We start from the raw sequence: 12,783 nt of genomic DNA, 5'->3' as shown, positions 1-12,783 counted from the left end.
CTCCACTCCTGTGCACTCCCAAATTGTGGATCCTCCTGGAGCGCCTCAAATATAAGTCCCGGGCCGCCGAAGTCATAGCCCTCTGTGGGATCATTGTTCTCCAGCCATGGACACAATTGGGTGACATACCATTGCAGGGCCCGATACCCATTGTCCAGCATCAGTTCCGTTTGGAGCAGCCAATCCAGCTCCAACAGCCATTCCTCCCGGGGCTGCTCTCCCAGGAAAGGCACACGCAAGTCCCATTGCAGCCAGTATCGTTCCTTGGATGTAGGGAGGACCTTGCCACAATAGTGCTGCTGCAGTTGAAGAGTCTCCCTCCAGATCTCCCGGCGTAAAGCGTCTCTCCTTCCCAGCATATCCTGGGCAGAACCAGGATTGTCGAGCTGGGCCAGCGCTTCCATGGCCGTAGGCAACTGTGGCTCTTCTCCTATGTCCGCAGCAAACTTGGTCCCGGTGGTGGTTTGAATGTCTCCTTAGGCAAGGAAGAGCATCCCACCGCTTGCCACCAATGTGACGGACCCCCGTACTCAGGATGAGTATGTCCGCCGCTGTCTTCTTCCTTGCTGAGGAGATATTGGAACCCGCTGATCTGTAGCTCCCAGTTTCCCCAGTCACTGGTCGGGACTCAGTGTAGGGTAAACAAACTCTGATTTATTGAGAAACTGCACAAACTTTTATACAGAAAGTGATCAGATCAGATTATAATCCCATCACATCCCCCTTCCCCTCCCCAGAAATCCTGTCTTCACAACACCACAGGTGTCCACCTGCTAAATAGCTCCAGACAGCCATGGCAGGAGCCTGGTCAGAATGTCATTGTTCTGAGCTCCCTCAGAGAACAATGGGAGATAACGAGGGATGGTGCTGATAGTCTTTACATAACCAGGTCACTCAGCATAACGCACTCAAAACATAACCCAACACCAATACACATTTAACTTATAAACTCATCACCATGTCGTCACACCCACCTTGGCGTATTTCCGCCCGTCCCTAACGCGCTACAAAACGGCCCACGCCTGAAAAGGTACAGGTACTACTTTGGGCCGTTTTTGTTGCGCGTTTCCATTGGGATACAGTCAAGTAGCCTTCGGAAACGCGCGACGGTCGAGCAACTTTTTTACCGCGAATCGCGGTAAAAAAACGCGCGACAGACGCGCATATGCAATACGCCTAGGTGGGAACGAGACCTTCCAGCAATCCCCTTCTACTCCCTTCTCCTTTACAGTCGTCACTGAAATACCTGATGTTGGAGAGTAGGAGGACTGGTGACATCAACCCTTCCGTCATGTTGCAGTGCTTGGGTCTAGCTATTTGCCACTAGGCCTGAGCTTTTCATTATGGGAGGCACTTATGTTTCCTCATACTTGGAAGTCATGGGTATTGTGAGAGAGGTCTGTACAAGGAGGTCATGGGTGGGCTTTAAACAGACCCTGTCCCTTAGCACTGAATGGGCATAGTAACGGTCTCTTTACAATGAGCCTGTCCCTTAGCCCTGAATGGACACAGTAACAGGGTCTCTTTACAATGAGCCTGTCCCTTAGCCCTGAATGGACACAGTAACAGGGTCTCTTTACAATGAGCCTGTCCCTTAGCCCTGAATGGACACAGTAACAGGGTCTCTTTACAATGAGCCTGTCCCTTAGCCCTGAATGGACACAGTAACAGGGTCTCTTTACAATGAGCCTGTCCCTTAGCCCTGAATGGACACAGTAACAGGGTCTCTTTACAATGAGCCTGTCCCTTAGCCCTGAATGGACACAGTAACAGGGTCTCTTTACAATGAGCCTGTCCCTTAGCCCTGAATGGACACAGTAACAGGGTCTCTTTACAATGAGCCTGTCCCTTAGCCCTGAATGGACACAGTAACAGGGTCTCTTTACAATGAGCCTGTCCCTTAGCCCTGAATGTTTTTTTCTGGGTGCCCGTATGCGTGTGCTGCCAGGCTTCTTCCTGGGTGCCCGTGTGCTGCCAGGCTTCTTCCTGGGTGCCCGTGTGCTGCCAGGCTTCTTCCTGGAAGCTGAGACACATAATTGTGTTTAAGCAATATATAGTTGGTCAAAGTCCAATTAATAGGTGACAAGCTGCTTTCATAATAAGTCCTGTGACATCCCTAGATCTAAAATGCTTTACCTGTAACAGATTGTACTTCTTTACACCTTACATCCCTGTCTGCTGGTGGTCATATGACGCTGTTTAATACGTGTCTGGCTTCAAGGGAAGTTGTCTGAATATAAATAAGGGAGCTGCTATTGCTCGTGTTTGGAGACGGCAACCCGCAGGTGCTGCAGTGCCGTCCGTCCGTTTTTTTACTACGGGCGGACGGCAAGAGGTTAAAGGTGCATTCTATAAGGTTGTCAGGAAACCCACACAAGCACAGGAAGAACATGCAGACTCCATGCAAATGGTGACTTGCTTGGGATTCAGACCTCGGGGACCCCGGTGCTGAAAGGCTGAAGTGCTTACTACTGAGCCACTGCTGTCAGACCAGCACAAGTTCCTCACCCTCCAGGTAAGTAGCAGCTCAGCCGAGAGTCAAGAACTCCCCCCCCATTGGACAATGTTGAAGCCGCACAGTGTTGTAAGCACATGTGTACCAGAGCAGAGCCTGATTGGCTGCTAGAGCTATTTTCTTTTTCTCAGTGGGGATTCCAGGAATCTGACGTCCATGCATGCTTGTTTCAATTTAAAATAATTTGATAATTTTTGCACATTCTGTGCAAGAAAGTAGTGTTCTACTCCTCTCTCCGGCAGCCTGGGTCTCCTACCTCTCCTTTAGTGCAGTACTGCGGCCTATGTTAGTGTCTTCAGCAATTGTCCCTTCTGGGAGTATTGGCTGTTCACCAAGCACCCAGTTTCCATCCTCCGACCCCCCTCTGTCACAGAGTTCTGTAGTACCGTAGTGGTTGGAGGATGGAACCGTGGCTCGTGGCAGGGCACACAGGCATTTAGCATGTGGAGTAGTGAATGTTGGCAAAAGGAGCAACTGAATGTATCAGGGTAGAGATGCTGAGTGTCGGGGCAGTTACACTGTAAACTATTGTATACTGTCGTCACCAAGGCGTACATGGTTGTATGGTTACCGTGCACATCCTTAATAGGTTAATCTGAATGTGTGTTTTGGCTGACACGGTTCTGATCCGCGCACCTTGCTGTGTTAGGACTCATCAGATTATCCGTTACGTTACTCCTGCTAGTTCATCCCGTCTGCTCTTTATTGGCTTTCCATACGTTATCGAGCTCTTGTATGACACGTCTTGTCCACGTTCCCCAGCACCCATCTGCACTGCCACCATGGCCACATCATCCGAAGAAGTGTTACTGATCGTGAAGAAGGTGCGTCAGAAGAAACAAGATGGGGCCCTTTACCTGATGGCAGAAAGGATCGCCTGGGCCCCTGAAGGCAAGGACCGATTCACAGTGAGCCACATGTATGCAGACATCAAGTGTAAGTAAGATCTGGCAATAAAGGGGAATCATAATGTCATTTCAGGTGGTACACTTTCTAAGTTAGCATAAAAGTTTATTTTATTGTGACTTTAATTTGTTTTATTCATGCTGTAACTATTTTCCAGAAGACATAGCCTTATTGTTGTTCTATATAGTGGCTTCCTCATCGCTGAATAGTTATTGATCTGAGCTGATCCATAGATCTGCACCAAAATATCAGATTCAGTAAAGCCCAAGCTTGCTCCCGGGATCTCATGTTTAGTTTACAAGTTTGTGTTAAGATTGTAGTCCATCCCGGGATGAGTTTGGAGCGGTGACTACTTTACAACACACGCAGGGACCATGGGGAACAAAAGTAGCCCCCCTTCAGAAGGAAGGACATTGTTAAAGCAGGAGCACAATTGGGAGACAGGGACAGAGCATTATCACCTTATAAGAGGCACTGACCAAAAGAAGGACCCTTATGGCAGGATTACCAGGGCTTGATGTAATGAAAGCTGCAGTTTTGAAAATATTGAAAGTTACTTGAGATTACAACAACATGTCAATGTATGAGGTTTTAGTGATCAGCTTTACATGTACATAATATACTAACCATTTATTAGCAACTTGCGTCACAAAGAAGGCCTGTGACATCACAGAGTGCAGCCTATCCATTCACTAGAGACCGGTGACATCACTGAGAATGCCGCCTATCGATTCACTAGAGACCGGTGACATCACTGAGAATGCAGCCTATCCACTCACTAGAGACCGGTGACATCACTGAGAATGCAGCCTATCCCTTCACTAGAGACCGGTGACATCACTGAGAATGCAGCCTATCCATTCACTAGAGACCGGTGACATCACTGAGAATGCAGCCTATCCATTCACTAGAGACCGGTGACATCACTGAGAATGCAGCCTATCCCTTCACTAGAGACCGGTGACATCCCTGAGAATGCAGCCTATCTATTCACTAGAGACCGGTGACATCACTGAGAATGCAGCCTATCTATTCACTAGAGACCGGTGACATCACTGAGAATGCAGCCTATCCATTCACTAGGGACCGGTGACATCACTGAGGATGCAACCTATCCACTCACTAGAGACCGGTGACATCACTGAGAGGGTATTTTGAGCCCTTTTGATTTACCAGTGTCTGGTTGCATCTGTTTGCTTTCAGGTCAAAAGATCAGCCCCGACGGCAAATCAAAAGTCCAGCTGCAACTTGTCCTCCACGTGGGAGAAACAACAAACTTTCATTTTTCTAATGATAGCACAGCAATAAAAGAAAGAGATGCAGTAAAAGAGCTTCTGCTACAGCTGCTCCCTAAATTCAAGAGGAAGGCTAACAAGGAGCTGGAGGAGAAGAACAGGTATGGGGGGGAATGGGATGAACCTTGTAGAAGAATGGTTCTGTGACGTCCCGCAGTCTTTCTATAGAGGGACTTTAGTTTTATTTCAGTGACTTATTGTTGTCTGACCTGAAAGTAATATTGGATGTGATTTTCATGTTTTATCCCTGCGTGTCAGGGATCGCGGTCTACCTTCTCACTAATGACTGTAAAGATAAGGGTTAAGTCACAAAGTGGGACCGTTTCCATCAGATTTGGAATTGCGCTTTTAGAGAGACAGAAAAACAAAGTCGCTGTGCAGTAATGCTAAGCAGAGGCTGCCTATGTAATAAATAGAGCTGCTCCTATCTATATCTGTCCTATCCTTCCAACCATATTGGTACGCCGTTCATATGTAAGGCTCAACATCACCGCCAGGAATGTCCTTTCCCAGTCTCCTCCGTTTGTGCTTTGTTTCCCTATCTGCTCACTTGTTGTTCACCAATGGAGCACAGCCATGTTTTTTTCTAGTCACCATGGATACAGTCTGTTTTCTTCCATCGCTCCCTCATACCTTGTTTAATGTCAGATATCAGATTCTCTTTTATGTTCCCCAAGGATGTTAAAGGAGGACCCAGTCTTGTTCCAACTCTACAAAGACCTTGTCGTCAGCCAGGTGATCAGCGCTGAGGAGTTTTGGGCCAATCGTCTTAATCTAAACTCCCTGGACAACGCCGTGTCTAACAGCAAGCAGGAAGTGGGGATTTCCGCAGCTTTTCTGGTGAGTGGGTCCATCCAGGTACATGAAAGGTTCATCATTCATACCAGTTCAAGTGACGAGGGGATAGTGCCAATGCCCTGAAACTAGTATATGGCTTATCAGTCACTCAGAACTTCTACCAGTTCTGTCCAATGACACCGATGTTTGTTTCATAACCATTGTATGTCCCTTTAAAAGGACATTGCACGAATTAATGGCATTCTGACAGTGCTGCTTACATTGATCCTTCAGCTTTGAAAAATTATAACCTTTTATGATTGTCTGGCTGTAATTTCTGCCTCAATCTGTCAGATTGTTTAGAGCAGCCTATCTCCAGAGGATGATGGGGGTTTATTAAGACTTGGGCAGATTGACCCCCTCCCCCCATCTGTTAGTGCTTGCATAGTTATAGGGCCAACACCCAAATGGCCTAGTTATGGATGCAGAACACCAATGATCTTTTTAGCTGTCCGTAAGGGTGGCAATTTGACCATTTCTATAAGGTTGTTCTTATTGTTAAAGCCGATAATCTGCTGTGTATGACAATTCCCAAATAATCCATATGTATGGACAACACTTCACTCTCAGGAAGCAAAAAAAGGTTCTCGTCTATTGGAAAAAAGAGGAGTGTAGATTTATAGCAAAATAGGAGGCGTGTCCTGGCATGGGAATGGAATTTAGTTAGATAAGACGCAATGAAATAAGAAGGACGCATGAGAACGGAGAAGAGGATGCAAGATAATACATGGCTACATGTGTGAGACAAACAAAAGATCTTCTGTTGTGCTGCATATTTCGTAGCTCGGCAATCTAATTAAATAGCAACTCTAATTTACAAGTTTTTGTTTTTTTTAAGGCGGATGTTCGCCCCCAGACGGATGGATGCAACGGCCTGAGATACAACCTCACTACAGATATCATTGAGTCCATATTCCGCACCTATCCTGCAGGCAAGTGTTTGTGTATGGTAGATGCTTTAAAAGGAAGTAGAGTTCACAGTACAAACTGTCCAGAATCTGTGGGTACCTACTTCTCCTGCTGCCCCTCGTCACCGATCTGCTCTGTAATAAAGAGGAATCGCATGCTGAAAACTTTGTACAGTCTGACTTATTATTATTATTATTATTATTATTATTATACAGGATTTATAGAGCGCCAACAGTTTGCGCAGCGCTTTACAATATAGGGCAGACATTACAATAACAATTCAAGACAAGATGGTAAGGAGGGCCCTGTCCCTGAGGGCTTACAATCTAAAAGGGAGGGGGAAGTGATACATGAGGAGGGACGACACATCTGAGAGTGTTGGGCTTCTGGTTCTCCTGCTGCCCTCAGTGGTTCAATCTCCATAGGGAGGGCTGTTTCTTGACCCCCCCAGGACATCTTCTGACAAGAATTGCATATGGTAGGGCCTCATGCCTCTTCCATGTCTGCTTCACCTGCTGCTGCAAGAGGGAGGAGCTGAATCCCTCTAATTGGAGGATGCTACTTTTAAAAGGGGTGGGACTTCCAATCACGTTCAGCTTCCTTTTGGCCGTTAAAGGGTAGAGGGAGGGGACCCAACTGGTGCTTCCGATTTCAGCTTAAAATACACCCTTCCCAAATCCGCTTGAAATCAAAATAACGAACTCCCAGGCAGAATTTTTCTCAACCCTTGCAGTGGGGCTACACACCCCCCCCCCCCCCCTCCCCCCCGCAATGCAAGAGTTAAGTGCTTGTTTTTGTCTTGGTGCTAAAAAAAGAGAAAAGGTTATTCTCACCTGATTCTAGGAGCCAGCTTGCTTCCAGGCCGGTCCCTGGAGGCTCTCTTCCTTTCTGCTGCAAGGTCCCGTAAATCATCACGTTCTATACACTGTGTATAGACGCGGGGACCCTAAGGAACATTCAAATGCTGCAGCGTAGGAAAAGAGAGGCTTCAATGAACACAAAAGAAGGCAGCGGCTCGGCTGGATATATCTGAATAGAAAAGACTAACAATTGTTTTTTTTTCTTTCCAGTGAAGCTAAAATACGACGAGAATGTCCCCCACAACATGACAGAGAAAGAGTTCTGGACTCGATTCTTCCAGTCACATTATTTTCACAGAGACCGCCTCAACACGGGATCGAAAGACTTGTTTGCTGAGTGCGCCAAGATAGATGAGAAAGGTAAGAGAAGCCTTGAGGTTCATGCACACCTATGGCAGATTGCAGAGCTTGGAATGTTTCTGACACTTACGTTTAGTGACTTCACACTCAGCCGTGTGCTGATTACATCTCTTCAAGTAGATTTTGCAGTCCATCTACTGCTGTTGCTTTTATAGCAAATGTGGAATGGACTGCAACTTTCAATCCTTGATCCTGACTTTGGCATCACCCCCTCATTAGGATGTCTTAGCTGAACCAAGACAAAAATCAGATAAAGCTGACCTCCTGCAGATGTAAAGGACACAAATAAATGCTGAGCCTCCATGATTTAAAGAACTGAAATCCAATTAAAAAGTGCCGGTCAGGGAAGGAGAGGGCTAAAATTTGCTGGATGTCCTCCAGCCAGGAAATGATCTGGGCTCCATCTGACCTGCTGCAGCTTCTAATGTACATTGTGAAAAGCTCCCAGTGTGCAGTGACATCAGAGGAAGCAATATATCAGTCCAGGAGCGGAGCCAGTACAACTGTGCAAGACTGAAGGGCAGGATGGAGGTCAGCTTTAATTTCGAGACCTGGCAGGTCTGTTTATGACTTTCTTTATCAGTATTCTAATTGTTGGTCATCTAGTATTTTTAGGGGGTGTTCAGTCAATGGCAGCCTCTGTAGATCTCTCAGCACAGGCTTTATTGAAAATTACATTCCAGACACTATTCTGCATTTCTCTCTGGTTAATCTTCTTTATTTTGTTTCCAGGTTTAAAATCTTTGGTTTCCCAAGGGGTGAAGAATTCGATGTTAGATTTAACATCCCATGATGACAAAAGTCTGGATGAGGTGGGTCATTTCTTAAATACTTTTCTGTTGCAGAATGACTGCTACTAGACACAAAGCCAGCTACATAAAGACATGTTTTAATGAGTTTGGGGCGGAGGAACTCGAGTGTCCTGCACAGAGCCCTGACCTCAACCCTGCTGAGCAACTCTGGGATGAATTGGAATGCTGTTTGTAAGCCAGCTCTTCTTATCCATCCTCGGTACCTGACCTCACAAATGGGCACAAATTCCCTCAGATACCCTCCAAAATCCTGTACCTAGGCTGTTTAAGCTGTAACATCTTAATGGCCGTGGTTTTGTGGGATGTCTAGCAGCTCATACAGGTGTGACACTCGGTGTCCACAAAAGTTTGGCCATATAGTATATCATTATACCTTTTCAAGTCCCCTTTTAATATTTTATTACCTTTTTGTTTTTAATCTCGGTAAGCCCAATTTTTCTAACCATTTTCATTATGTATTTGTGTATGAAATTGGGACTCTGAGCAGATTCAGACAATATCCTCTTCTCTTTCAGGGATATGGTATTTTCTCTGTACCATCCACGTCAAATGCAAAGTCTGTGAAAGAAAACAGCAACGCAGCCATCATAAAACGTTTTAATCACCACAGTGCCATGGTGCTGGCAGCGGGTCTCCGAAAAGAGTATGTGTACACCTCATACAAGCCAGGCAGCCAGTCATTACCCACCTTTCCTGATTGGCTAGAAAGCCAGCTCCATGCTCACTTGTCACCTGGTGACGAAGGAGCATGGAGGTGGCTTCACTGCTAATGGGGAAGCCGGGTGGCAAGTAATTACACGCCGCCTGGCTTCCTTAATAAAACTTTCGGTCTTTGGTATTTGGTATCGGCGACTACCGGAGAACAAAATATCGGTACTCGATACCGAAAAACAGTTATCGGTGCATCCATAGTCTCTACCTATACACACACCTGATGAGAATGTGTCTGTACACTGTTTAGCAAGCAGTCTGTTTTTTTTCTACCAGGTTATAACGCAGCACCCGAGTCATTTACAGCCAGTGAAGTAGTATTTTCTGAAGGAGGCCATTCATAGCAGATTCCATATTTTTCTTTATACTTTGATCTCAGAAAAAAAGTGTTTGTAAACCCAGCTGAACATAATGCATTTAAAGTAGACCTGAAACCAAAACCTTTTTTTTTCCTAGTTTTGGATTGCGTAAGGGAAGGTTTATAATCTTTTACATCCTATCCGAAAGCCACAACAGGAAGTGAGAGGACATGGGGAGATTTCCCTTCATTTCCTGTGTGAAAGCTACAAGAGGAAGTGAGAGGACAAACGTACTAAAGAATGGACTTGGGGTATACATACCCTTTATAGTGGACCTATGTTCAGATTTGAATCTTAAAGAGGAACTTTACCCTGATCTTTGAAATGACAACAAATACACTTTTAGAAATGTTTAGTAATGACACAGGAAAAGGCAGAAAATCACCAGCACTCAGTAATCAAAAGCAAGTATGTCCTTTTATTGGACAGAGGCGTCATAGAAATCAAATTTCTTGATTTCTATGACGCCTCTATCCAATAAAAGGACATACTTGCTTTTGATTACTGAGTGCTGGTGATTTTCTGCTGGTGATTTTCTGCCTTTTCCTGTGTCTGCACGGCGCCATCCGTGAACCAATGTCACTGCGAGCACCATCATCCCTTAATTGGCCGGGACTGCTGTGAGGTGTGCGGAGGGCTCTCCCCTACGATCTACATTAGTAATGACAATCTACACACAAATACTTGTAGATAATTGCCGGCTTTGTATTCATTGCAAACCTTCTTTTTCTTTCCTCCCCATTCTTCTCACAGTGGCCATTTTTACTGAGGGCAGATTAATAGATCTCCCTTTACTTCCTGGGACTCTGGCACATGTCACTAGGACATGTGACCAAGCACATCCTCTCAGGGAGGAGATCTGGTGAGATTAATGATGAGATTTCCAAGCAATGCTCTGCTGATGTAACACTTGGGCACAGATTACATCACTAATGCCCAATAGGACCAGGAAGTGGAAAAAAACAATTGTAAGTAAATGAAAAATATGTTTAATGAATGTAAGATGGTTTCATATCAACGTGCAGAGCTGAGATTTTTTTTTTTTTTTAAGCAGGTAATGGTCCGCTTTAAGTCTTTCCAGAGTGTTACCGAAGGAGTGAAATATAGCTATAAGCCCCCTGTTGAGCCTTGGCATTTGGACATGTGACCTGATGAATGAGACAGGCAGGGAGGATTTCTAGAGACTGCATTGCCTGCGTGTATAACAATGTGCTTTGATCTGTTTGTAGAGAAGCACAAAATGACCAATGCAGCGAGACGAGTAGCACAGACGGCAATTCTCGGGACTCGGATTTCTTTCAGCCGCCTGTAAAGAAGGTAAGAATCCCAATACAGGCAGCTGCTGCCCTGCGGGTTTCAGTAACATCTTGTGTCTGCAAAAGAAGCTAAAGAGGATTATCAGAGCCTCCAGTTAACATTAGAATGGACTCTCTGTGTCTGTATTGCATAAAAGGTGCGAGAAATATTTTGTTTGGTCAGCACAAAGAGCTGTGTGAGTATGCAGATCTGTGTTCCTAGGAACTGGTAAGAGTTCCCCTTTAGGCCTGGTTCACACCTGGGCGTTTTACAGCGCGTTCCTACACGCTGTAAAACGCTCAACATGTGAAAACCAATGATTGCCTATGGGCATGGTTCCCGCCTGGGAGTTTTACAGCGTGTAGGAACGCGCTGCAAAACGCCCTACGCCCAAAGAAGTACAGGAGTATGTGCTTTGATCTGTTTGTAGAGAAGCACAAAATGACCAATGCAGCGAGACGAGTAGCACAGACGGCAATTCTCGGGACTCGGATTTCTTTCAGCCGCCTGTAAAGAAGGTAAGAATCCCAATACAGGCAGCTGCTGCCCTGCGGGTTTCAGTAACATCTTGTGTCTGCAAAAGAAGCTAAAGAGGATTATCAGAGCCTCCAGTTAACATTAGAATGGACTCTCTGTGTCTGTATTGCATAAAAGGTGCGAGAAATATTTTGTTTGGTCAGCACAAAGAGCTGTGTGAGTATGCAGATCTGTGTTCCTAGGAACTGGTAAGAGTTCCCCTTTAGGCCTGGTTCACACCTGGGCGTTTTACAGCGCGTTCCTACACGCTGTAAAACGCTCAACATGTGAAAACCAATGATTGCCTATGGGCATGGTTCCCGCCTGGGAGTTTTACAGCGTGTAGGAACGCGCTGCAAAACGCCCTACGCCCAAAGAAGTACAGGAGCTTCTTTGGGGCGTTTTGCCGCGTGTTGCCATTGGTATTCCAGAGTGTGGCTCGGGGTTAACAAAGCGGTAACCCCGAGCCACACTCGGGAATACAGCGTACAGGTCTTACCTTGCAATCCCCGCTGTGTCCTCCGGCGGCTGCCGACTACCAGGTTCCGTCCCTTGTGAGCGGCGGGAAGATTAAAAGTGAAACTACAAAAAAAAAAAGAGCTGAAAAACAAGCATGAACCCAGCCTTAGTTTGAGTACTTGACACAATGAAGGATGATTGTAGATTGGTTGCTATGAAATAGTACAGTTTGGAGTATTTTATTGATTGGATAAGCCCAGGTATAGTCTATAGTGGTGTCTCAGGTCTGTTCTTCATCCCACAATACTGAAAGGATTTCTTTTGTAGGTGAAGCTGCAGGAGGCCATTGACTATGAAGATCTGGGAGAACGTAATGGTTTAAAGCCAATAGCACTTAATCTCAAGAAATCCGATAGGTAATTATGGCATTCACGGGTCATGCTTTGCATTGGATGCCTGCCTTCCACTGGTAATGTTGGTACAAGCCTGCAGAAAGTCATCATCTGGACAGATACAGGCTGATCCTTTTACACGGGACAAAGTGTCACTACATAGCAGACAATCAAAGTTCACTACACGGCACGAGGAGAACCGGGCAAAGGGGAACTTGTACCCTGGGCCGGTAACCTTAACATGATTTGGTCATACTCCCTTATTTAGACATTGATGAGATCTGGACTCGGTCAGTGACCGCTGTCAGGTGTTATATAATTGACTGCTAACTGTTAAGACCTGCAGACCCAGCACCTGGCAGAGCGCAGTCCAGCACCACTATAGTTTGCAGTACCGAGCTGTCATGTGACCAAATACAGAGAGCCACAAAGAAGGTTTATGCCGGAAGCCTAGATAATGCTTGGCATGTTTCACTGGCTACAGGTCCCGCTCAATGAGGAAGCAGGGTACTTTTTGTGCCTCGCTCGCTTGCCTACTTTTTACCCCCCTCAACCC

At 45.8% G+C, this 12,783-nt stretch overlaps 1 protein-coding gene across 2 annotated transcripts in view; it reads left to right on the top strand.

Annotated features, from left to right (window-relative positions):
• Positions 1–12,783, top strand: part of GTF2H1 (general transcription factor IIH subunit 1) — a 23,814-nt gene that overhangs the window by 3,029 nt on the left and 8,002 nt on the right. For both annotated transcript variants that reach the window (XM_018555087.1, XM_018555095.1), the window contains exons 2-10: positions 3,278–3,451; positions 4,625–4,817; positions 5,394–5,556; positions 6,392–6,485; positions 7,533–7,682; positions 8,415–8,494; positions 9,010–9,137; positions 10,794–10,881; positions 12,163–12,251. In XM_018555087.1, coding sequence (XP_018410589.1) covers positions 3,298–3,451; positions 4,625–4,817; positions 5,394–5,556; positions 6,392–6,485; positions 7,533–7,682; positions 8,415–8,494; positions 9,010–9,137; positions 10,794–10,881; positions 12,163–12,251 — 1,139 coding nt within the window. In that variant the 5' untranslated portion in view covers positions 3,278–3,297. The remainder of the gene's footprint in view (positions 1–3,277; positions 3,452–4,624; positions 4,818–5,393; positions 5,557–6,391; positions 6,486–7,532; positions 7,683–8,414; positions 8,495–9,009; positions 9,138–10,793; positions 10,882–12,162; positions 12,252–12,783) is intronic.

This window comes from Nanorana parkeri, unplaced genomic scaffold (assembly GCF_000935625.1).
Source record: "Nanorana parkeri isolate BGI_ZX_2015 unplaced genomic scaffold, ASM93562v1 scaffold10, whole genome shotgun sequence".
Classification (NCBI taxonomy): domain Eukaryota; kingdom Metazoa; phylum Chordata; class Amphibia; order Anura; family Dicroglossidae; genus Nanorana; species Nanorana parkeri.
The sequence above is the reverse complement of the archived record's forward strand: the minus strand, read 5'-3'. Positions and strand labels throughout refer to the sequence as shown.